Source organism: Choloepus didactylus, chromosome 6 (genome assembly GCF_015220235.1).
Source record: "Choloepus didactylus isolate mChoDid1 chromosome 6, mChoDid1.pri, whole genome shotgun sequence".
NCBI lineage: Eukaryota > Metazoa > Chordata > Mammalia > Pilosa > Megalonychidae > Choloepus > Choloepus didactylus.
The window spans coordinates 46,859,767-46,886,702 of NC_051312.1; the positions used below are offsets into that span (position 1 = coordinate 46,859,767).

The following is a 26,936-nucleotide window of genomic DNA, read 5'->3' on the forward strand; positions in this document are numbered from 1 at the left end:
ATGGTTCAACATAAGAAAAACAATCAATGTATTACAACACATTAAAAACTCGAAAGGGAAAAATCAATTGATCATCTCAATAGATGCTGAAAAAGCATTTGACAAAATCCAACATCCCTTTTTGATAAAAACACTTCAAAAGGTAGGAATTGAAGGAAACTTCCTCAACATGATAAAGAGCATATATGAAAAACCCACAGCCAGCATAGTACTCAATGGTGAGAGACTGAAAGCCTTCCCTCTAAGATCAGGAACAAGACAAGGATGCCCGCTATCACCACTGTTATTCAACATTGTGCTGGAAGTGCTAGCCAGGGCAATCCAGCAAGACAAAGAAATAAAAGGCATCCAAATTGGAAAAGAAGAAGTAAAACTGTCATTGTTTGCAGATGATATGATCTTATATCTAGAAAACCCTGAGAAATCAACGATACACCTACTAGAGCTAATAAACAAATTTAGCAAAGTAGCGGGATACAAGATTAATGCACATAAGTCAGTAATGTTTCTATATGCTAAAAATGAACAAACTGAAGAGACACTCAAGAAAAAGATACCATTTTCAATAGCAACTGAAAAAATCAAGTACCTAGGAATAAACTTAACCAAAGATGTAAAAGACCTATACAAAGAAAACTACATAACTCTACTAAAAGAAATAGAAGGGGACCTTAAAAGATGGAAAAATATTCCATGTTCATGGATAGGAAGGCTAAATGTCATTAAGATGTCAATTCTACCCAAACTCATCTACAGATTCAATGCAATCCCAATCAAAATTCCAACAACCTACTTTGCAGACTTGGAAAAGCTAGTTATCAAATTTATTTGGAAAGGGAAGATGCCTCGAATTGCTAAAGACACTCTAAAAAAGAAAAACGAAGTGGGAGGACTTACACTCCCTGACTTTGAAGCTTATTATAAAGCCACAGTTGCCAAAACAGCATGGTACTGGCACAAAGATAGACATATAGATCAATGGAATCGAATTGAGAATTCAGAGATAGACCCTCAGATCTATGGCCGACTGATCTTTGATAAGGCCCCCAAAGTCACCGAACTGAGCCATAATGGTCTTTTCAACAAATGGGGCTGGGAGAGTTGGATATCCATATCCAAAAGAATGAAAGAGGACCCCTACCTCACCCCCTACACAAAAATTAACTCAAAATGGACCAAAGATCTCAATATAAAAGAAAGTACCATAAAACTCCTAGAAGATAATGTAGGAAAACATCTTCAAGACCTTGTATTAGGAGGCCACTTCCTAGACTTTACACCCAAAGCACAAGCAACAAAAGAGAAAATAGATAAATGGGAACTCCTCAAGCTTAGAAGTTTCTGCACCTCAAAGGAATTTCTCAAAAAGGTAAAGAGGCAGCCAACTCAATGGGAAAAAATTTTTGGAAACCATGTATCTGACAAAAGACTGATATCTTGCATATACAAAGAAATCCTACAACTCAATGACAATAGTACAGACAGCCCAATTATAAAATGGGCAAAAGATATGAAAAGACAGTTCTCTGAAGAGGAAATACAAATGGCCAAGAAACACATGAAAAAATGTTCAGCTTCACTAGCTATTAGAGAGATGCAAATTAAGACCACAATGAGATACCATCTAACACCGGTTAGAATGGCTGCCATTAAACAAACAGGAAACTACAAATGCTGGAGGGGATGTGGAGAAATTGGAACTCTTATTCATTGTTGGTGGGACTGTATAATGGTTCAGCCACTCTGGAAGTCAGTCTGGCAGTTCCTTAGAAAACTAGATATAGAGCTACCATTTGATCCAGCGATTGCACTTCTCGGTATATACCCGGAAGATCGGAAAGCAGTGACACGAACAGATATCTGCACGCCAATGTTCATAGCAGCATTATTCACAATTGCCAAGAGATGGAAACAACCCAAATGTCCTTCAACAGATGAGTGGATAAATAAAATGTGGTATATACACACGATGGAATACTACGCGGCAGTAAGAAGGAACGATCTGGTGAAACATATGACAACATGGATGAACCTTGAAGACATAATGCTGAGCGAAATAAGCCAGGCACAAAAAGAGAAATATTATATGCTACCACTAATGTGAACTTTGAAAAATGTAAAACAAATGGTTTATAATGTAGAATGTAGGGGAACTAGCAGTAGAGAGCAATTAAGGAAGGGGGAACAATAATCCAAGAAGAACAGATAAGCTATTTAACGTTCTGGGGATGCCCAGAAATGACTATGGTCTGTTAATTTCTGATGGATGTAGTAGGAACAAGTTCACTGAAATGTTGCTATATTATGTAACTTTCTTGGGGTAAAGTAGGAACATGTTGGAAGTTAAGCAGTTATCTTAGGTTAGTTGTCTTTTTCTTACTCCCTTGCTATGGTCTCTTTGAAATGTTTTTTTATTGTATGTTTGTTTTCTTTTTAACTTTTTTTTCATACAGTTGATTTGAAAAAAGAAGGGAAAGTTAAAAAAAAAAAAAAAGAAAGAAAAAAGACAAACAAGGAAAAAAAAAAAAAAAAGATGTAGTGCCCCCTTGAGGAGCCTGTGGAGAATGCAGGGGTATTCGCCTACCCCACCTCCATGGTTGCTAACATGACCACAGACATAGGGGACTGGTGGTTTGATGGGTTGAGCCCTCTACCATAAGTTTTACCCTTGGGAAGACGGCTGCTGCAAAGGAGAGGCTAGGCCTCCCTGTATTTGTGCCTAAGAGTCTCCTCCTGAATGCCTCTTTGTTGTTCAGATGTGGCCCTCTCTCTCTGGCTAAGCCAACTTGAAAGGTGAAATCACTGCCCTCCCCCCTACGTGGGATCAGACACCCAGGGAAGTGAATCTCCCTGGCAACGTGGAATATGACTCCCGGGGAGGAATGTAGACCCGGCATCGTGGGATGGAGAACATCTTCTTGACCAAAAGGGGGATGTGAAAGGAAATGAAATAAGCTTCAGTGGCAGAGAGATTCCAAAACGAGCCGAGAGATCACTCTGGTGGGCACTCTTACGCACACTTTAGACAACCTTTTTTAGGTTCTAAAGAATTGGGGTAGCTGGTGGTGGATACCTGAAACTATTAAACTACAACCCAGAACCCATGAATCTCGAAGACAGTTGTATAAAAATGTAGCTTATGAGGGGTGACAGTGGGATTGGGAATGCCATAAGGACCAAACTCCACTTTGTCTAGTTTATGGATGGATGTGTAGAAAAGTAGGGGAAGCAAACAAACAGACAAAGGTACCTAGTGTTCTTTTTTACTTCAATTGCTCTTTTTCACTCTAATTATTATTCTTGTTATTTTTGTGTGTGTGCTAATGAAGGTGTCAGGGATTGATTTAGGTGATGAATGTACAACTATGTAATGGTACTGTAAACAATCGAAAGTACAATTTGTTTTGTATGACTGCGTGGTATGTGAATATATCTCAATAAAATGATGATTAAAAAAAAAAAAAAAAAAAAAAAAAAGCAGGCCTAGCCTCTCCTGTGCAGTAACAGTCTTCCCAAGGACAAGTCCCGTGATTAAGCGCTCAGCCCATCAAACCACCAGTCCCCAATGTCTATTAGTACATCAGCAACCATCAAGGTGGGGAAGCCCAACACCCCATGTATTCTCCCCCAGCAATGTTCACATTAGTGGTAGCATATAATATTTCTCTTTTTGTGCCTGGCTTATTTCGCTCAGCATTATGTCTCCAAGGTTCATCTAAGTTGTCATATGTTTCACGACATCGTTCCTTCTTACTGCTGTGCAGTATTCCATTGTGTGTATATATCACATTTTATGTATCCATCTGTTGAAGGACATTTAGGTTGTTTCCATCTCTTGGCAATTGTGAATAATGCTGCTATGAACATTGGCGTGCAGATATCTGTTCACATCACTGCTTTCAGATCTTCCGGGTATATACCGAGAAGTGCAATTGCTGGATCGAAGGGTAACTCTATATTTAGTTTTCTAAGGAAATGCCAGACTGTCTTCCAGAGTGGCTGAACCATTATACAGTCCCACCAACAATGAATAAGAGTTTCAATTTCTCCACATCCTCTCCAGCATTTGTAGTTTCCTGTTTGTTTACTGGCAGCCATTCTAATTGGTGTGAGACGGTACCTCATTGTGGTCTTAATTTGCATCTCTCTAATAGTTGGTGAAGCTGAACATTTCTTCATGTGTTTTTTGGCCATTTGGATTTCCCCTTCAGAGAACTGTCTCTTCATATCTTTCACCCATTTTATAATTGGGCTGTCTGTACTATTGTCATTGAGTTGTAGTATTTCTTTATATCTGCAAGATATCAGTCTTTTGTCAGATACATGGTTTCCAAAAATTTTTTCCCATTGAGTTGGCTGCCTCTTCACCTTTTTGACAAATTCCTTTGAGGTACAGAAACTTCTAAACTTGAGGAGTTCCCGTTTATCTATTTTTTCGTTTGTTGCTTGTGCTTTGGGTGTAAGGTGTAGGAAGTGACCTCCTAATACAAGGTCTTGAAGATGTCTCCTTATATTATCTTCTAGGAGTTTTATGGTATTGTCTTTTATATTGAGGTCTTTGATCCACTTTAATTTTTGTGCAGGGTATGTGGTAGGGATCCTCTTTCATTCTTCTGGATATGGATATCCAACTCTTCCAGCCCCATTTGTTGAAAAGACTGTTATGTCCCAGTACAGGGGCTTTGGGGGCCTTATCAAAGATCAGTTGGCCATAGATCTGGGGGTCTATCTCTGAATTCTCACTTCGATCCCATTGACAGATATATATATATCTTTGTGCCAGTACCATGCTGTTTTGACTACTGTGGCTTTATAGTAAGCTTCAAAGTCAGGGAGTGTAAGGCCTCCCACTTCGTTTTTCTTTTTTTAGAGTGTCTTTAGCAATTCAAGGCATCTTCCCTTTCCAAATAAATTTGATTACTAGCTTTTCCAAGTCTGCAAAGTAGGTTGTTGGAATTTTGATTGGGATTGCATTGAATCTGTAGATGAGTTTGGGTAGAATCGACTTCTTAATGACATTTAGCCTTCCTATCTGTGAACATGGAATATTTTTCCATCTTTTAAGGTCTCCTTCTATTTCTTTTAGTAGAGTTATGTAGTTTTCTTTGTATAGGTCTTTTACATCTTTGGTTAAGTTTATTCCTAGGTACTTTATTTTTTTAGTTGCTATTGAAAATGGTATCTTTTTCTTCAGTGTCTCTTCACTTTTTTCATTTCTAGTGTATAGATATGTTACTGATTTATGTGCATTAATCTTGTGTCCCACTACTTTGCTAAATTTATAAGCTCTAGTAGCTGTATCGCTGATTTCTCAGGGTTTTCCATATATAAGATCATATCATCTGCAAATAATGACAGTTACTTCTTCCTTTTCAAATTGGATGCCTTTTATTTCTTTATCTTGCCAGATTGCCCTGGCTAGCACTTCTAGCACATTGTTGAATAACAGTGGTGACAGCGGGCATCCTTGTCTTGTTCCTGATCTTAGAGGGAAAGCTTTCAGTCTCTCACCATTGAGTACTATGCTGGCTGTGGGTTTTTCATATATGCTCTTTATCATATTGAGGAAGTTTCCTTCAATTCCTACCTTTTGAAGTGTTTTTATCAAAAAATGATGTTGGATTTTGTTGAATGCTTTTTCAGCATCTATTGAGATGATCATTTGATTTTTCTCTTTTGATTTGTTAATGTGTTGTATTACACTGATTGATTTTCTTTTGTTGAACCATCCTTGCATGCCTGGAATGAACCCCACTTAGTCATGGTGTATGATTTTTTTAATGTGTCTTTGGATTCGATTTGCAAGTATTTTGTTGAGAATTTTTGCATCTTTATTAGGGAGATTGCCCTGTAGTTTTCCTTTTTTTGTGGCATCTTTGCCTCGTTTTGGTATTAGATTGATGTTAGCTTCATAAAATGAGTTAGGTAGTGTTCCATTTTCTTCAATGTTTTGAAAGAGTTTAAGTAAGATTGGTGTCAGTTCTTTTTGGAAAGTTTGGTAGAATTCCCCTGTGAAGCCATCTGGCCCTGGGCATTTATTTGTGGGAAGCTTTTTGATGATTGATTGGATCTCTTTGCTTGTGAATGGTTGGTTGAGGTCTTCTATTTCTTCTCTGGTCAGTCTAGGTTGTTCATATGTTTCCAGAAAATTGTCCATTTGCTCTACATTATCCAGTTTATTGGCATACAGTTGTTCATAGTATCCTCTTATAATTTTTTTTAACTTCTTCAGGATCCACAGTAATGTCACCTTTCTCATTCATTATTTTATTTATATGGGTCTTCTCTCTTTTTGATTTTGTCAGTCTAGCTAGGTGCTTGTCAATCTTATTGATGTTCTCAAAGAACCAACTCTTGGTGTTATTTATTCTCTCTATTGTTTTTTTGTTCTCTGTGTCATTTATTTCTGCTCTAATCTTTATTTCTTTTCTTCTACTTGGTTTAAGATTAGTTTGCTGTTCATTTTCTAGCTTCTTCAGTTGCTCCATTAGTTCTTTGATTTTGGCTCTTTCTTCCTTTCTAATGTATGAATTTAGTGCTATAAATTTCCCCCTCAGTACTGCTTTTGTTGCATCCCATAGGTTTTGATATGTTGTGTTCTCATTTTCATTCGTTTCTATATATTTAGCAATTTCTCTGGCTATTTTTTCTTTAACCCACTGATTGTTTAGGAGTGTGTTGTTTAACCTCCAGGTATTTGTGAATTTTCTAAGTCTCTGATGGTTATTGGCTTCTAGTTGTATTCCATTGTGGTCAGAGAATATGCTTTGAATAATTTCAATTTTTTAAAATTTATTGAGGCTTGGTTTATGTCCCAGCATATGGCCTATTCTGGAAAATGTTCCATGAGCACTAGAGAAGAATGTGTATCCTGGTGATGTGGGATGTAATATTCTATATAAGTCTGTTAAATCAAATTAATTTATCTGATTGTTCAGGTTTTCAATTTCCTTATTGGTCTTTGTCTGTTTGATCTATCTATAGGAGAGAGTGATGTGTTGAAGTCTCCCACTGTGGAAACATCAATTGCATCCTTTAGTTTTGCCAGTGTTTGTCTCATGTATTTGGTGGCACCATAATTGGGTGCATAAACTTTTTTTTTTTTTTATAGTAAGATATATTAATCCTAAAGAAGTAAGGACATTTTTATTGATAATAGTATTTTATTTATTTCTTTAAAAGTATATGGCTACTTTACCAATTCAATGTGCTCATATTTGTTTCTTTTTAAAACTTTTCAAATTAAAGTGTTATATAAATGTAGAAAAGTTCATAAAACATAAATATATAACCCATTAAATTATTACGAAGCAAATGCCTGTATAGCCATTACCCCCAGTCAATGTTTTCAAATGCCATACCATCAGCCTCTTGCACCCTTGTAAATCACTCTGTAAAAAGGTAACCACTATTTTAGTTTCCTCTGTTTTTGAATTAAATATAATTAGAATCCTACAGTACATTTTTGTTCTAGCTTCATTTCTTTTAACATTGCTTGTGTAACTAAATTTCATTCATTTTTATTAATACACATTATTCCATTTTCTGATGTATTTGTTTATTCATTCTTCAGTTGATTGATATTTTGAGTGTTTCCAGTTTGGAAATATTATAAAGACTGCTGCTGGGGATATTCTTATTGGTATCTCCTGGTACACATGTGGGGTGCATAAACTTTTATGACAGTTATTTCTTCTTGTTGAATTGCCCCCTTTTATTAGTATGTAATGGCCTTGTCTCCCATAACATCCTTGCATTTAAAGTCTATTTTATCTGAGATTAATATTGCTACTCCTGCATTTTTTGGCTGTAGCTTGCATGAAATATTCTTTTCCATCCTTTCACTTTCAATTTCTTTGTGTCCCTGTGTTTAAGATGAGTCTCTTGTATGCAACATATTGATTGTTCATATTTTTTGATCCATTCTGCCAATCTATATGTTTTAATTGGGGAGTTTAATCCATTTACATTCAACGTTATAACCGTGAAGGCATTTCTTCAATCAGCCATCCTATCCTTTGGTTTATGTTTGTCAGATGAATTTTTTCCCTCTCTCTCTTATTGTCCTTTAATGAACCAATATTGAATCTCTTTAGTACTGAACCTTTCTCCATCTCTCTCTCTCCTTTCTTTGTTTCTCTGTTGTTAGGGCTTCCTTTAGTATCTGAAGTAGGGCAAGTCTTGTATTAGCAAAATCTCTCAGCATTTGTTTGTGAGAAATTTAAGCTCTCCCTCAAATTTGAAGGAGAGCTTAGCTGGATAAAGTATTCTTGGTTGGAAATTTTTCTCTCTCAGAACTTTAAATTTCTCATGCCACTGCCTTCTTGCCTCCATGGTGGCTGCTGAGTAGTCACTATTTAGTCTTATGTTGTTTCCTTTGTATGTGGTGAATTGCTTTTCTCTTGCTGCTTTCAGAACCTGCTCCTTCTCTTCAGTATTTGGCAGTCTGATCAGAATATGTCTTGGAGTGGGTTTATTTGGATTTATTCTACTTGGAGTTTGCTGGGCATTTATGCTTTTTGTGTTTATGTTATGTAGAATGTTTGGGAAGTTTTCCTAAACAGTTTCTTTGAATACTCTTTCTAGACCTTTACCCTTCTGTTCCCCTTCTGGGAAACCAATGAGTCTTATATTTGGACGTTTTATTTTATCTATCATATCCCTGAGGTCGATTTTGATTTTTTCAGTGTTTTTCCCCATTCTTTGTTTTGTTCTTTCATTTTCTGTTTTGTCATTCTCCGGGTCACTGATTTTTTGTTCAGCTTCCTTTAGTCTTGTACTATGAGTATCCAGAATCTTTGTAATTTGGTCAACGGTTTCTTTTATTTCCATAGATCATCTTTTTATTTACTCTTGCAATTTCTTCTCTATGCTCTTCTAGGGTCTTCTTCATGTCCTTGAAATCCTGTGCCATGCTCTCCTTGTTTGTCTTTGGTTCTTTGATTAATTGCTCCAAGTACTGCGTCTCCTCTGATATTTTGATTTGGGTGTTTGTGTATGGGTTATCCATATTGTCTGGTTTTTTCATATGCTTTAAAATTTTCTGTTGTTTTTGGCCTCTTGGCATTTGCTTAACTCAATAGGGTTCTTTTAGGATATGTAGGCTAATTCAAAGTCTAATCTCTAATTTGTCAGATCTATAGGTTGGTGGCACACACTTTAACAGACCAGCAGGTGGTGTCCGTGAGCCACCTATTCTCCTCAAGTCAGCTCTCTGCAACTTTGTCCTTGTGGTGTGTGGAGGTCTGATTCTTGTGGGGTGCAATTGGTGCACCAAGTTTGGGTATGTTGTTGGTGCTGTCCACCCTGAATGTGGGCCGTGTGTCTGAGTGGTTAGGGAGGGAGGGCAGCTTTAATAATCAAACCTCCCAGGTGTTCCTGGAGATTTAAGTCTGTTGCAAGAGTCTAAACCTTCAGTTCAGTTTCGCCACAGATTGTCTTTGCCGCTGACCCACAAGTCCTTGGTATTGGCGTATGGTCCCTGGGATTTCTGAGTGGGTCTCTTTTCCAAGCCGTTCCCTCCCAGGGCCTCTGCTGAGGGAAAGTTGTGCTACGTCACAAGTGTGCACTGTCCCTCAAAGGAAGTTCTGGGCCACCAGGCCTTGTAGGGGCGTTCCAGCCTGCTGAAAGGATGGCTGTATGGGGCGTGTTAAATTCTCCCTTTTTGCACAGCTCCGCCTTCCTAGCTCCGGGACAATTAGCTGTGGGTGCACGAAAGGCTACTGTCCACACCCAATATTGTGGCATGTGTGCATGATGCTGGAAACACTTCCGTCACACTGGGTATTTTGGTGCGGCTCTGGGCTGTGGTGCCGGTGTCGGGAAGGAGCGTTCCCAGCCTGCCAGGAAGCTGGCTGTAAGGGTCGTGGTTATTTTCTCCTTTTGGCTAACCTCTGCCTGCCTCACTCCGAGACAATTAGCAGCAGGTGTTTGAAAGGCTATCGTCCACGCCAGATATTGAGGCGTACCCAATAGCCTGTTCCTGCCACGCTTCACTGTGCAGTTCTTGCTGCCGTATCTGCAGCTGCTTGTGGGGTTTTTTTAAAAAAGAACTAGTCCGACTCCAAATGCTAATCCACAGTTTCCCCACACTGCAGCGTGGCTGCCAGATATTCAGCAGGCTTACTCACTCATTTCAGAATGCAGAGTCCTGGTTTCACCAAGTACACGGTCCCTGTGGATGTAGCACAGCTTGACCAGCTGGTGCTTCACTGGAACTGGTGTTCTGGGTCACTTTCTGGCTTTTATCTAGTGTTTTTCACGGAGGTGTTTTTTTGCCCTGTCTCTCCTAACTGCCATCTTCTGGAAGTGCATCTTGCACTTTTATGTTATGGAGGTGGCTTCTTTCCTTAAACCTTATTTACCAACCTCTGCTAGCTTCAGACTTTTCTTCTGCAGCTTCCTCTTCTCTCTCAGCCTTCACAGAATTGAAGAGAGTTAGGGTCTTGCTCTGGATTAGGCTTGGGCTTAAGGGTTTGATCTTCTATCCAGACCACTCAAACTTTCTCCATATTAGCAATAAGTCTGTTTTGCTTTATCATTCTTGTGATCACTGGATTTGCCCTTTCTATTTCCTTCAAGAACTTTTCCTTTGCATTTACAACATTGCTAACTGTTTGGTACAAGAGGCATAGATTTGAGCCTGTCTCAGCTTTCCGCATGCTTTCTTCACTAAGCATAATCATTTCTAGCTTTTAATATAACGTGAGAGATGTGGGACTCTTCCTTTCTACCTGAACATTTAGAGGCCTTTGTAGGCTTATTAATTGACCTAACTTCAATATTGTTGTGTCTCAGGGAATAGAGAAGCCTGAGGAGAGGGATAGAGATGGTGTAATGGCCAATCAGTGGAGCAGTCTCATCACACATTAATTGATTGTTAGCCATCATATATCGGTGCAGTTCATGGTGCCCCAAAACAACTACAATTACAGAAGTAACATTAAGGGCCACTGATCACAGATCACCATAATGGATATAATAATAATGAAATATTTGAAACATTATGAGAATTACCAAAATGTGACACAGAGACATGAAGTGAGCACATGCTATTGGAAAAATGGTGCCGACAGACCTGCCTGACACAGGGTTGCCACAAACCTTCAATTTGTGGGAAAAAAAAAAGTATGCCTGTATTTCATGGAAGTCAGTACTTTACTCTCTTTATTTCTAGGACAAATCTGTTGCCTTTAAGATTTTTGAACTGGGGCTTAAGAAATACGGAGATATTCCAGAATATGTTCTGGCCTATATTGACTATCTCTCTCACCTCAATGGTAAGTACTGTAAATCTAACAATTACTTAATATTAAACCATTTATGTCATTCTCTGAAATTATACTTCTGGATTTTATTCCTTCTTGAATGTACTACAATGCTGTCATCACATCAGAGCCAGGCACTTGATAGGCAATAAAGAAATGTTTGTGACCTATCAACCATGAATTTATATTTATTGAGGAATGGTAGTTGCCTTTTTACTGTGCAAAGTGATCTTTAATACATCATCAAAGTACCGTCAGTAGCAGGATAAAGCCATGAATTTAGAGTTGGTCAACAGAGTTGTTTATGCCTATCTCAGTGACTTCCAAATAATCATCTCCTGTTTCCTTGGGGGAAATGGGAAATATCTCTGCCATTAAAATCAGAGATGTCTAAGGAGTAAAATAAAATGCTTTGAGGCCAATGGGAAAGCAATATACAATTATCTGCCATGTAAATGATTATGAATAAGATATCACAAGTATATTAATGATATAATGATATTTTAGAAACATATAGTGTTCTCTATACCTAAATCGTATAAAGGAATAAAACTTAAATATGGTTTTCTATTTCAGCTTAGTGATTCTACACTCGGGAAAGAGGCTTAACTCCAAAAAGTGAGACACTAGGGCATTAAAAATGATAAAAGAAACTTTCTTGTATGAAATCAATGTTCCTCACCAGTCTTAAATTACTTCACTTCATGTTTTTTTGAATAGTTTATTAGTATGTATAATTATTGTTATTCTAAAAGTGAGGATATTTGATTTCAGCATTACTGTCTTCCAAAATCAGTCTTAGTTCATCCATCCATCCATTCATCCATCCATCCATCCATCCATCCAACATTTATTTACTACCTTCTGATTACCAGGGTCTGTGAATACAAAGGTCAGTAGGATTCTATTCTTGCCCTTTGAGGGTTCTGGTGGGGGAAATCAGATGTTTAAACATAATTGCATGATCACTCAGTGCTAATTTTAGAATGAGTTCTAGGGTTATATGGACCAGCTGTGTGATCTTAAGCTTCAGAGTTTTCTCCTCTGTAGAATGGTTATAACAAGAGTATCTCTCATAGGATTGTTGAGAGGATTAATTGAGTTTTTGCATGTGTTTGACTTATATGGAATGTGGTAAGCATTCATAAATATTAACTATGATGATCATGATTATGAAAAAAAAATGCGTGAAATATTGTAATACAGCCCCAAATGAAGTCCTTTGGGAGCACCAAGAGGAGAATGTAAGTTTTAGAACAGTGCTGTGCAATTATCATAGCTCCTAGTCTACAGCTAGGCTGTTGAGCTCTTGAAACATGGCTAGTCTGAATTGAGATGTGGAGTAAGTGTAAAATACACTTTGGATTTCAAAGACTGTAAAAAAAATAGAATGGGAAATATCCTAATTGTTAATATTTATTACATGTTGAAATGATAATTTGGATGTATTGGGCTAAAATATATATTATTAAAATTAATTTCATCCATTCTACTCTTGTAAGTCTGCCTAACAGGAAATTTTAAGTTACATATGTAGCTTGCATTGTATTTCTTTTGGACCAGTGCTGTTCTCTTAGTTTAATTTTGCATATGGGCATATAGGAAAGCTAAATAACTACCCTGAGCCAATAAAAACCAACTACTCTGCTGGATTTTTTAAAAATTTTATTTTATTGAAATATAATTCACAAACCATAAATTCACCTATTTTAAGTGCACCATTCAGTGATTTTCAGTAGATTTACTGCTGGATTCTTTAAATTTTAAGAGATTCCTTCAAGTTTAGCAACAAGTGTCATTTCCCCACTTCCAGATACAGAGGACCTCAAGGCTCTTATTTAATTCACCTCTGGTGACTATTCTCAATTCATTTTTCTATTTGCATATTTACCTACTAACCTAGATATTATCTAACTAGAATAATACTAACCTAGAAGTTAAAGTTGTTAAAGAAAAAATAGTCCTGGTGCTTCAAAATGAGAAACTTTAAGATTGCATCCTTCATATTCAATATATTTTTAAAATATCAGTCATCTGACAGTTGTCATTCTCAGCAGATTTGTAATTTTTGTTACTTTTTTAAAAGTTACAAGGTATACTTGGTTTAGACATTACCCTGATGTAAACTGTTTTGCATTACAAGTGCAGTGGAGTATGGACATGTGATAAGTTACCTGTCTGCACAGGATTTTTTGTGAGGATTAAATGAGATAATGCATGTGCAAATGCATTGTTGAATTGTAAAACTTAATTTTTTTTAAATATTTAAAATCTTTTAAAATATTTTAATATCCTAGAGGACAATAATACACGAGTTTTGTTTGAACGAGTTTTAACATCTGGAAGCCTTCCTCCTGAGAAGTCTGGGTAAGCATTGTGAAAACTTATCTGTCAGGTTCTAATTGTGACTTTAATACTTGAATTGTAGTCTGTGAGAGGAATGTTTGCTTGAGTACAAATTTCAGGAGAAATTTCCCTCCTCTCTCAGGGCTTATTTTACAAATGGCTACCTGCAGTATTTTCATACCTATGTAAGATATTTTTTATTTTGCACAGTGATTAAAATTGTTTTGAGAGGTGCCTTGGCAGTTTATTATTAAATGTTTTAATTTATCTTTCTACTTTATTGCATTCCTAGAAATTGATATGAGCAAATTGGAGAAGAGTTCTGAAATGTTTACCTTCCTTACTTGACAGCAAAGACTCTTGCTTATTGACATTTATTCTACATATTATTCCCATGTTTTGTGGTTTTGATGCTCTCAGTTTTACCTAACAAAGGAACAACATAGTGATACAGTGGTAATAGTAAGGCTTTGGAGTCCAACAGTGTTGGGTTCAAATTCCAGTTCAGCCTATAGGACCTAGGGCAAGTTTCATAACCTTATCAATCCACATTTCTCATTGAGTAGCAATAATGCTGGGCCAATGTATGATTTTTTGAGATAGTCTGGTGCCTGATATATAATAGGCACTCAGTGTATTACTTTAGTACAAAAGTGCTTAGTGACATTTAATAGAGTCCCAGAGCATTTGTTTTGGTTTTTAGAACAATGGAGAGGCATAAATCTGTCCCTATAGATGTGCATTAATGTGAAAAAATTGAGAAAAATCATATTATATTTTAGAATATGTTTTTGTCCATACTATGGATGGATATATTTTAGAATATATTTTTATCCATACTATGGATTCATAAAACTGAACCAAATGATAAAGACATAATTCAGAAGAAACTGGAAATCTGTCAAGGTTCCTTTTCCAACTCTTCCACCTAGTCTTGCTACCAGGGATATAAAGTCATACTAGATTTAAAAAAAAAAAAAAAAAAATCAAAAGAAGGCTTAAATACTGAAGTATATAGCATGAAGTATTTTGATGACTATACTTTATCACTGTAAGTGTACTTAAAATACATAAGTAAAAACAAGATGAAGCAAATATGACAAAATATTAATAATTATTAAATCTAGGTAATGGTATATAGGCATCATTATATTATTCTATCTTTCTATAGTTTGGAAATCATTATAATAATAAACAGCTCTTTTTTTTTTTTTTTTAAAGGGAACTTAAAGCTTTTTTTGGTAAATGGACCTCCCCCAAACTCAGAATAATATAAGTATTGACTATATTTATTTTCTTACAGAGAAATCTGGGCCCGATTTCTAGCTTTTGAAAGTAATATTGGTGATCTAGCTAGTATACTCAAAGTGGAGAAAAGACGGTTTACAGCATTCAAAGAAGAGTACGAAGGCAAAGAAACAGCTTTACTAGTAGACAGATATAAGTTCATGGATTTATATCCTTGCTCTGCAAGTGAACTAAAAGCACTTGGTTATAAGGTATGTACTTAGGATCAAGATGTGTGTGGAGTTCTTACTTTTCCAATATTTTAGAATAGTTCATGAATAACTTTCACTTCACTCCAAAGCAAATTCTGAAGTAAAAGTTAATCTAGTTCTAGAATAGATTTGCAGAAAACAAGGAAAAAGGTGGCTTATGAAATGTTGAGTATCAAAACTAGCTTAAAAAATGGGAATTAAAATGAGATTTTAAAATTCTTTTGTTCTTTTCATGAAATTCTCAGTTTCTCATATCTTATGTCTTATCAAATTGTTGAATGTGGTTTGACAAGAGATCTTAAAACAAATGTAGTTCCTGTTGTATATTTTGTAAGATACAATGAAGAACAGTATAGCTTGTTAAATCCATAAAGTTCATTGAAGGATCTGAATCCTTGAAATTGTGCTCCTTCAGTGGCTCTTAGGGAAATTAGCTTAACTAAATTTGGAACTCCTCTACCTAGGACCACTGAGGTATAAGAAAACAAATCTGGCATCTGGGCCTCTTCAGGCAAGGGACAGATTAATGTTTATGTAACCCCAGAAATAGCCTTTGCTGAAAAAACATTGTTCTATCATTTCTTGATCTTTCTATGCTATGGGAACAAAGACCAAGATGGAAATGCAAAGGGAAGCCGTATACACAAGAGTCCCTGGTTGGTACCTTTAAGCCAAATGGCCTAGGATGTTCCTGGTCAGTATTCTCCACTTCTTTACTGCCTTCTTTTGGCCTGAATCTCACTCTAGGTCTGAACCAGATCAAAAAGTTTGAGAAAAACTACTCATAATTAAGCTTTAGGCCTTTTCATTGACGGAAGCCACAGTTCTGTGCCAGTCCCAGATTCCTATTCAGAACCAAGGAGTTACTGCTCAGGGATGAGTGGATTCTTCTTCTAGTTTAGCTATTTCTCAATGAAAAGCCTAAGACATTTTAATGCTACTCCCCCCCCCCCCCCAGCTTTTCCAAGATAAAAGGAGAAATTAAGGAAGTTTATTAAAGTAAAGATCTTACTATTTCCAAGTAGAATTACTTCTTGAATATGAACTTTCCATTTTGTATTTCTGTTTCTGTTGTTTATTCAGGAAGGATTAATGTGTTTCCATGTGTGATGTGGAGTATGTGCACATGAGAAAAGGAGAGGTAGCGAGAAAAGGAATAACAATGTGCCTATATATTTGCCCATATAACAGATGTGACTAACTGCATTTGAGCAAATGCTGCAAAAGTGAAATGCTTACATCCCTTGCTGGTGGCAAAAAGGACTCCTTTGGTTATAGACAGATTGACACTGGGTTGCCTGTAGCAGAGGAGTTCCTCTGGGATAGGCCCTCTGTTAATAGGTGGATGTATTGCTCCCTTTGGCACATCTTAGAGAATTGTTCTCAGCCCTGGTAGGGCATTGCTTGTAGGCTGAAGAGAACACTGTGGATGGGTTTTGAGGTCAGAGAGGCCTGGACTCCAATCCTGTCTACTTCTTATTATAGCTATGTGACCTTAGAAAAATCAGAATCTCTTTGAGCTTCAATCTCTTACACAAAATGGAGATATTACTATTTATCTCATCAAAGACAGTATAAACAGCTAGAATTGCCTAGCAAATAGTGTTTGCTCAATAAATGTTCCTTCTTTGCAACAGCATTTGGGAATAAATTTTCATTTCATTAGCCCTTTATAGGTATACCTAATGTTGGGATTCACCTCACAGCAAAATCTTATTAACTAGTGTAGGTAGGAAGAAACTGTTTTAGCCTTCAAGAAGCGGCTTCATTTAAACTGATTGATAGAATTTGTTCAATTCTATGGAAAGGAGAATATCTAAAATTGCAATTTTTTTTCTTCCAAATTACCCCACCCTCTTAGTTGGTGCCTAGTCTTAAGACTAACCACAGAAGCTTGTATGTGTTCCACAAATGTCTTACCTGGTGACACTGAGTCTAATAATCCCTAACTGGGGTTGAGATAAGGCTATAAAACACCAAGTCAATAATTTGTAATTTTTAGAGACTTCCAGCTTTCCTTGCTCACTATTTAACAATTTTTGCTATCATTAAAGTTCTTGTTTATCTCTCTCCCTTTTCTCTATGATTTTAACCCATTTATTCACACTGTACCCTCAAGACTGTAGAATTTGTAGTTATACTCTTAAGTCCCCTTTTCAGGTTTAGGATTTTTCTGTTCTGCATTTTCAGGATGTCTCCCGTGCTAAGCTAGCAGCTATAATTCCAGACCCAGTTGTAGCTCCTTCTATAGTGCCTGTTCTGAAAGATGAGGTGGATAGAAAACCAGAATACCCTAAACCAGACACTCAGCAGATGATTCCATTTCAGCCACGACACTTAGCACGTAAGCCATGATTTTAGATCTCAGTTTGTTTTCTGATTTTAAGTTGACTTAAATCCAGTATGGGTTGGTGGGGTGCAGGGGAGTAAGATGACCTTTCCATTATAGGTTAATTATTAGACGTCAGGTCACCATGACAAGTGACTTGGCTGTAATCTTTCAGCCAAGATAAACTAAGAAAATCTCTTAAATAAAATCCAGTGACCCAGAATCCAGTAACCCATTTTGGCAGCTATAATACAGAATCCAGTAACCCATTTTGGCAGCTATAATACAGGTTACCTGGACAGCTGAAAACTTACTTTAGTGTTATAATTTGGTATTATTCACATTTACTAATGAGTAGTAGTAGCTCCTCTGGATCCTTTTTTAATAAGGCTTTTATGATTAAATATATTGCTGATTAACTGTTCGACTCTAGAGAGGATTGCTGAACAAATGGCTTGTGAGACTCAGAAATGGTCTTTGACAAAACTAACTTTAGTTCAGGCCCTGGGTTGTTCTATGCAAAGTGACTTGTCTGTTTTTCTGCCTCCCAGTGGCCATAGGATTGAGGCTGCTTCCACTGTCTTACCTATGTGAGTTTAATCAAGTTGGTAAAGCACCAACATTTTTAAATGTCCTCGAGAAAGCAGTATAGACATAGAAAATCTTTATGGGCAGTCTACTTATTTATTTTAACTTTTAACTGTATGGAAACTCTTCTATCTCATTTGATTCAAATACTTCTCACAGCTCCAGGCTTACACCCTGTCCCTGGTGGAGTGTTTCCAGTGCCTCCTGCAGCAGTAGTTCTAATGAAACTCCTTCCTCCTCCTATCTGCTTCCAGGTTTGTTCGCTATTTTCATGATAGATACTCATTCTTAAGGTTAGAGTAATTGTTTGCTTTTTCTCTTATATTATGGGAACTATAAAGTGTTGTTATATTACCGGATACTAAAATTTATTTGCATCAAATAGGGTCCTTTTGTGCAAGTGGATGAACTGATGGAGATTTTCCGAAGATGCAAGATACCAAATAGTAAGTGCTGAAGGGTCCATTTTCAGAGAATTCATACTGTGGCCTTCTATGCAGTAGAGATTTTTATTCTTTGCCACTTAATTTTCCATGGCCTGTCAACTTGCAGAAATACAATGAAATCCAGGACTGATCTGAACCCTCTCTGGCAAAGAGAAACTTGTTCATATTTTAACTCTACTAAGTAAAATGTCATAAAAGCTCATCTTTGTCTGTTCATGTTAACATGTACTCTCAGATTTGACTTATGAAAATAATTTTATTAATTTTAATAGCAGCTTTTATCTTTTCTTTTATTTAGTATCATACTATCCCATGCTTTGGTAATAGTTGGCTATGAAATTAACTGTAAAGTATCCAAACTGGTACATACATATTCTTTCATAATAGCATAATTTTAAACACCCTTATTCATTTTGTTTAAATAGCTGTTGAGGAAGCTGTGAGGATTATTACTGGTGGTGCCCCAGAGCTAACTGTAGAAGGCAATGGCCCGGTGGAAAGTAATGCAGTACTCACCAAGGCTGTCAAAAGGCCCAACGAGGATTCAGATGAAGATGAAGAAAAGGGAGCTGTTGTCCCCCCTGTTCATGACATTTACCGAGCACGGCAGCAGAAGCGAATTCGGTGAAGCAGGCTCCAAACCTGCCTCTGAAAGATAACTCTTATCCAGGATTCCCTTTTTGCCTCCTAAGTCATATTTTTAAAAGAGACAAACGCTTTGTTACGAAGTTCTTGGAAACAAAGTTGTATTGTCATTGGTGCCTCTCTTGTATGGTTCTTGAGAAAACCAACAAACCAACCTGTGTGAATTTTAGAATACGGAACAGACCTATGCTCTAAGCAAAATTAGGTTGTCAAAAATGTGAGAACAGTGCAAAATGGCAGAACCACATTTTGTTCCTTCTTCAAGGGCATCTATATGTGCCGCTTGAAGATTTGTGAGTTTTCAACAGTTTTATTTTAAAAACTGGATGGCTTATGATTGTAAAGCATTTTATCACATTTTCTGAAAAACAATTGTTCTGTTTGCTTATGTAGAGTCCTGCCTTATTGTTTGTTTTTATTTATGGCAGAATGTATGGAATCTGTTTTGTAGTTTAAAATTTTAAAACAGTCCTTTAAAAAATAAAAAAGGGTCTCAAAAACATGATGCCTCCTTCTTTCCTTCAGATTTTATTTGCAATAGCCACTTATTTTATGCCATTCAGCCAATACCATTTTTTTTAAATGTTGACATAATTAGAGAGTGATGTATACAATTATTGTTACTGATATTATGATAAAAGAAGATCCAGATAACCAGGTACCTAAGAAACACTGACAAACAAGGGTTGTCTCTAGAAGCTCTTCTCATGGCCAAGACTGAGAATGCCTCTCAAAGGATTAAAGTGCATTGAGGGTCCTGGCTTGTCCCAGTTGCTTAACACTCACAGCCTCATGAAATACTATGTTTAGCTGAAGGGGAAAAAAAATAATAGCAAACAATACAAAGAAAAGTCCTCTTGTATTTTACTCATGTACATTTAACCACACATGACCCTTCCCATGTCTTTTTTGGTGGTAACTGAAAATATGAGGGATCCATTCCTTAGAGGCACACTAAACATTTTAGAAATCCCCAAATATGAATTAATTTTCCCCCAATTAAATCTGTAGGCATACTGAAATATTTGTCTTTCTTGTCTCTTAAATGCAAAGTAAGTATGGGAATCCCTTTAGCCACACACTGTCTTGCTCTCACGTAAATGTAAGTCAAAAGGTGCTCAGTTCATTTTTCCCACGGGCTAGACATACACAGCATAAAACCAAACATACATACAGCCATTTAACCAGATTCTAATTACAACGGGCAAAAACTTGTCACGCAAAGGAAGTTCAAAGAACTAGGCTTTTGCTGTGTTTGGTGGCAACTTTACCTCCTCCTAATTCATTTCTAGAAAAACTATTAAGAAAGAAAACTCATTGAGCTTGACAACTGTGATTCAGAATGAAAGATAAAAATCAGGAAGAAGAAAAGAGGAGGAAAGTATTATGGTTATAAAGAAACTTACATATTGGGTATACAGTTTAGACAGTTTAGAATTTGAATTTGATTGTGATTAAATATTAATCTTACATTTTAAAACCAGCTTAAAGATATTTCCATAAAATTCTTACTTGTAATGTTAAAAAAAAGATTGGGATCATTTTCTTATACAAATTATATGTAACAAGGTTATATTTACATGTGTTGGTCACAGGCATGTTTAGGCTCTCATTCAGAGTTTGTTATCCTGTCAAATGTCATTTTCAGACTGTGTTTTGTTTTGTTTTTAATATGGTTATCAACATAATCATAAAGGCACAAGTAGTACCAGATGGCACAGACTTAAAGTGCAGAGGTATGGGATCCTTCCTGAAATGTTACTCTTTGGATAGTGTTTTGAAGAAGGCAAAATGGTTTCCGTTACCTGTATAAGGTCTCTAATAGTTTTTCCATAGAGGACCAAACACAGCCACATGAATGTGCATCTAGCATTGTAACAAAATTACTATTTATCACTTGGGGAAAAATGCCACTAAACAATGCTAAGGCTATTTTGTATATTATAATTGTTCCTGTTGCATTTATTTCTAATTTTTTCCCCTAGAAATAATCTTATCTTCAAACATTAAAAAGGATTATTTCATGTTAGAAGAAAACATTTTCTAATGTTCTAACTGCTATAGGTATGTATGAATTTTTAAAGTGATTCTGTCTGAATATTTGAAAATTCCTTTTGTTAAACATAGTTTAAAAAGTAACATTATTTTAGAAATCTGAATTTGCCTTTGGAAATTTAATGTGCAGAAGTTCCTGGTGTAGCCAGTGCTATCCTCTTATATATCTGTATTGCTGGACCCAGAGAAACTGCCAAAGAAATCCATATATATATAGCCACAGCCATAACAACATCTTAGAAGTCTTGAAAGATAATTTATAAACAGGTAACTAAATTACCATGTTACTGTTTAAGTAAAACATTAAATATTCAATAGAAGTGTCAGTTTACCAAATTATAGGAATAAAAGTCAAGAAAAACAATTCAGCAGTTGACTAAATTTTCTTCCCTGTCTGAGCACTGGCCAAAGTTGTGCTTTGGACAAAAGGAAGACAGTACTTTAAAAAGCACAGGCAATATAAGAATTTGAGGAGGACAAATAATAATAATAATAATGATGATGATGATGATAATAATAAAGGAGTGTTACTTCAATTTGAAGTTGCATTTTTAAGTTCTCAGATAAAGCCAAACATAAAAATGGTTTGACTAAAGGGAAGGTTAAATCTGACTACTGTTGCTAAATCTAGACACATCTGATTTCAAAACCAAATAAATGACACTTAATCAAACCAGGCCTACAGATCAGTTCTGATTCGTAGGTTCAGAAGGCAATATATTTAAGTTAAGTATGACAAAAACCCACACTAGAGGCAGTTTTACATTAAATTCTGTTTAGTTTTCTGACACTCAGCTAAGACTCTAGCTATTTCTAAAAGTACCAGTGAACATTTTACAGGTTAATAGAGATTATGGGCTTAAAAGATTACCCCTTCCCTCATGAAGTTGGTTTGAATATTATGAATTATATAGCCAGCCATCAAAATATTCATATAATACAAAATCCAATATAAATACACAATTACAAATAACATTGTAGTTAGTAATGTAGATAGTGCCCGTAAATGTAAGTTTCATAGCCTTTCACCCACTACCATTCATTCTTCTGTTCATTTGTTCATTCACGGATTCATTCAGTTCCAATAATACAGAGGTGGAGACGGGGTAGAATCACTGCATGTCAAGAGGTAAGGAAAGGTAATTGAAACGAGTATTGGGACAGGATGGGAAGAAAACCTTCCCTATGGGTCTGTAAAATGTGCTGAACTGAAGGGAGGTTGAACACTAACAATTCAATTTATCACAATGTAACAGATATGCACCTACAGGTAATGGGTTGTAGGCTCTCCTTTATTAATAAAGCAACTTATAATCCTTTTCAATATACAAAGCATTCTAATATCCATTATCACATTTAATCTTCGCAATAACTGAGTTAGAAGTGTTCTCATTTTACAGATGAAAATACTGTGATCCAAGGGAGAATAACCTCCCCAATATCATACAACCAGTAGCAAGGTGACGCCGATAACACTCAAAACCAGATCTTCCTTTAAATCAAGAGCTTTCTGCACAATCTTATCACAATCTACATAAGTTATTCAAATCAGGTTTATCATAGAATGTCAGAACTGGAAGGGAGCTTAAAGATCCAAAACTAGCTCCTCATTTTATAGGTGTTGAAAATGGGCCCAGATTTGCCCCAGTTAGTACATAAGGAAGTTGGGAGCAGAACCCTAGTTTCTTGACAGCTTCCAGTCTTTATACTTTAACACCTTGCCTCAAAGTTTTAAAGACAACACAAATGTTATATATATCGATCAGGAGACACCAAAAAGGTCACTGGAAATCAAACAGCAAACCAGCTATTCCCTTTGAAACTCACCAGGAAAGCTGGTGGCAGCATCACCTCTCCTCCATTCCCAGGAATCTTAAGGTTTGAAGACATGAAAATAAGTGCCTCCACAAAAACAGGTCTGCTGGAATAATCCATTCAGAATCACTGGCCAATATATGCACATTATATGCGTATTAGGTCAAATCTCTCAACTCTTCTTCACAGAGAAAGAAGTTCTTTTACACTTGTCTGCTGCATCTAATCAGTAAGACACTGTACCAGTGTGGATTTTACCTGAAATATATTCATGGCTGGGTTATATGGTTACATAAACAATCACATTTTGCAACTTGCTTTAAAAAAAGATTTAAAACACCCGTTTTTTAAAACACCCATTTAAAACATCAGCCATTCATTCAAGCAACATTTACTGGAGCCAACAAAGTAGCAGCTACTGCTCTAGGCATTCATGCATTCACTCATTCACTTATGAGACTACCAAATAAATCTAAGAGGCTTGGCACTATTGGCCTAACTCTCAAGGCTCTCCATTCTATTCACAAGTAGTGAATTATTACCAAATAAACTTAGCAATTTCAAAAAGAAACACTTGTTTCCAGGAATTGGTTAAGCAAGATATCAAGTCAAATTCAATCAGTATGCAGTATATAGAACCAATTCAATTCTGAGGAAGGACAACATATATTCCAGAGGATGTTTTTGCCTTGGAGTGAGAGTTGGGAGCCACAACTAGATGCTTAATAAATGTTTCCTGAGTAACTAAATTAACTAAATGAATTTTCCTGGCTCTTAGTGATAATCCTATGAGATTCCAGGAAGATTTGCTCACGTATCTTCACAGAGTAACAACAAAATGATTCAATATGAATACTGAGATTCTGAATTAAACTTTCCTCATCCTTGGCTTGTGCCTTCTATAGAATTCCACCAGTGGACACCGAGGACTCTTGGGGAGTCAAGAGTCTTTGCAAGCTCCCTATTATAAATGCATGTAGACTCCAAATTCCAAATTTAACTCTGTCAATCTAGGACTCCATGGTGGGGGGGGGGGGCTTTAAGGAGGAAAAATGACTGTAGAAAGTGGTGATCTACCCAGTGCCTTTAGGGATAAAGTTCCCCTCCCTCAATCTTGGAGGGAGAGAAAAACCCCAAAGGCTGCCCAGAGGCTGAGGCAAAGCAAAACAGTGCTACCCCTGGGTGCTCAGAGTCTCAGCCCAGGAAACACAGAGTGACTTCTACCTTGAAGGAAAATTCCAGAAGAGACCTTATTGAATCCACCATAAAAGACACGATTTTGTTCTTTAAAAGTATTCTCTCGTAAAATGCGGATAGCTTGCCAGTTTACAGTGACCCCAGATTCTTCAGGGTCTCCTGCCTGGGAGTTACACAAGACCTAAAGATACATCTGTCTCTACTTTTTTTTTTTTTTTTTTTAATTCACTACATCAACATACGATTATAACTAACTTCAATAGCTGATCTGTTTACATATAATTTCTACCTGAGCTCCTGCAGTCAGATCCAAATTCTTTGTATAAACCCTGAGAATATCCAAAATCTCAAAAATATTAAAAGCAGAATTTATTCTGATACTACTGGGTCTGACATTCTTCCCTTGGAGTACCTGCTTTCCTCCTTCCAGTCAGTCCTCTTGTAGTACATACCTTCAAAGGACAACTTAAGTAGTCTTCTTTCAAAAACCCAAATTACCACATTTCCTTACATTTCTGGAAAAGAGAAAACAACTCCTTGCAGTGAAATCTGGCTTCTCAGAAACAGCTGCCAGCCTTTCTGAGGACTTTCTGAAACAGCTTCCAAGTTTCTTTTTGCCCAAGTCTTTGTGGGCTGATAAATAATCTGTATTACTCTTATGTCCTACTTACTGAACTTTTATCACTTTCCAAAGAAACCAGGGGAAAAAAAATTTTTATCAACTCCCCATTCCCTATCCCCACCCCAGATTTCCTGTATTCTAGTTTCTGACTCCATGAATTTGCATATTCCAGGGAAAATTTGCCCTGGTGTCTTAACTTTAATAACATGACTTCTGACCATACTGTGCAGCATACATTTCTGACTGCAAGTACAAAACACCATTAAGCATAGTGTGTGTTGCATATATTTGGAGAAATCACATTTCCCCCAATATAACCACCCACTTCCATGGAGCCTGGTATAAATGGACAGTCTACAGAGAGAATGTTCCTCTTGCCCCTCCAACCCTGTCCCCTTAATAAAGGAGTTACTTGCATTACTTTACCCCGAGCTGTTCTGGCAGCTGGAGATCACTCCAACAACTTCATGGCTCTGCTTCTAAAATAATGCCCCTGTCTCTCTCCCTCTCTCTCTCTCCCTTTCTCTCTCTCTCCCTCTCTCCCTCTCTCTCTCTTTCTCTCTCTCACACACACACACACACACACACTTTTATTTTTTTAACAGAAGAGACCATCCGTGATACTCAAACTACTCCTTCACGTCACAGGATGTGCCAGGAATTCTAGTCACTGAAGTTCCTTGGATAAATATTGCTCAAAAACAAAGATTTTCTATGACTTCCTTATCCAACAGATTAGTGAGCTTTGGCTATTTTACCCAAAAATACTTCAACCTATTTTCCAAAATTCTAATTCAATCAACACAGCTGTATATTATATCAGAGTGAATGTTTCAGTAAAAATCCCAGGCATTTGTCCTCTTTTATATTATATTAAACTATATTTTAAGAAAATATATTTCCTCCTTAATGTTCAAGGCTTAAAACTCAAAGAATTTCCATTCTCTAGATCCCACCGGACAGCAGTGCTACCATCCAGACTCGGGAATCATTTTGTAGAAAAGAACAAACGTTATAATCAAACAACTCTCCTCTAGAATACAAGAATCAGTACAGGCTCTAGGGCCCTGGCTAGTCCAGGCAGGGAGAGAGCAATAAGCCTAGACAGCCCTTATAACATAAAATACCTGGAGGCATGAGTTGAGGGGAGTTGGGGGCTATTGAAGACGGGGGCAAGAGTCTAAAGACAGCCATGGCTTGACTTCTTTTACTCTTGGGTGGCTGTCAGTACAGGGCGTCTGACGGAAAAACTATCCAGATCACAGAAGAGGAAGGCTCCAGCCTCCTTGGAGGGACCAGGCTGCTACAATCACGACAGAGGACGGAGTGGAGACACACTGGCAGTCAACTGTTTCAAAGCTGAATGTTACCTATAAAACTCAAGATAAAAAAAGCTTCTTTGACTTGTAAACTTGCACTCATAAATACTACCCTTTAAAACAGAATTCAGTACATATATTGAGTCTTTTCAACAGCGATACACAATATTCTCCCCTTTGGAATCAGTGCTGTTAAATAAAAATGTACTAAATAGCCATTTTCCAAAGCAGCATTATAGTTGGGAACAAGTATTCTGAGCCGAGTGAATAATACTGCTGCAGGGTGCATACATGTTAGGATCTGACGAGGATCTTACTCAGGAGGGCATCATAGTAGGGACTGAAGACCATCTTGTTATAGTTGACGAGGCGAACGAATTTAATAGCAACTTCCTCTAGCTCTTTCTGAACTGGACCCAATCCACCAGGTACTGTGGGGAATGGCTTCTGATGACCTGAGGCAAGGTAGGTTTCTAAGAAGGTCAGGATACGAGAATCTGTGATGGAAAAGAAAGTGGGTAGATGTTTCTTGTTCAGGGTGACTTTAATAAACTCTAATAATGCTTCAGTTCTTAGCTTCTTGCAGATTTTACTACAAAAACAATTAAGTACATTTATACTGAATGGGTTTTCCAAACTACATCTCCCACCCCTTACCCCTACAGAGATTTGAATGTGATTCTGGTGAATGGGGTATCCTCTCAGGGGAAGTGATTTACATCCTTTTGAACCCAAAACACTGAGAGAGAAACTGCAGCCCCCATTCCAAAGTTAGTTTGGTTCTCTAAGATTCCCAGAGCTGGAAGCC

At 36.9% G+C, this 26,936-nt stretch overlaps 2 protein-coding genes across 4 annotated transcripts in view; one reads left to right on the forward strand and one right to left on the reverse strand.

The window, feature by feature from the left end:
• CSTF3 (cleavage stimulation factor subunit 3) overlaps positions 1-19,614 on the forward strand; it is an 86,433-nt gene extending 66,819 nt beyond the window's left edge. Inside the window, exons 15-21 of the mRNA XM_037838948.1 lie at positions 11,177-11,279; positions 13,565-13,634; positions 14,917-15,112; positions 17,303-17,456; positions 18,189-18,283; positions 18,415-18,475; positions 18,901-19,614. Of these exons, the coding sequence (XP_037694876.1) occupies positions 11,177-11,279; positions 13,565-13,634; positions 14,917-15,112; positions 17,303-17,456; positions 18,189-18,283; positions 18,415-18,475; positions 18,901-19,103 (882 nt within the window). The 3' untranslated portion in view covers positions 19,104-19,614. The remainder of the gene's footprint in view (positions 1-11,176; positions 11,280-13,564; positions 13,635-14,916; positions 15,113-17,302; positions 17,457-18,188; positions 18,284-18,414; positions 18,476-18,900) is intronic.
• A 2,835-nt stretch (positions 19,615-22,449) lies between these two features.
• Positions 22,450-26,936, reverse strand: part of TCP11L1 (t-complex 11 like 1) — a 42,865-nt gene continuing 38,378 nt past the window's right edge. For 2 of the 3 annotated variants that reach the window (XM_037838950.1, XM_037838951.1), the window contains exon 9: positions 22,450-26,625. In XM_037838950.1, the coding sequence (XP_037694878.1) occupies positions 26,423-26,625 (203 nt within the window). In that variant the 3' untranslated portion in view covers positions 22,450-26,422. The remainder of the gene's footprint in view (positions 26,626-26,936) is intronic. The other variant, XM_037838949.1, reaches the window with a different exon arrangement.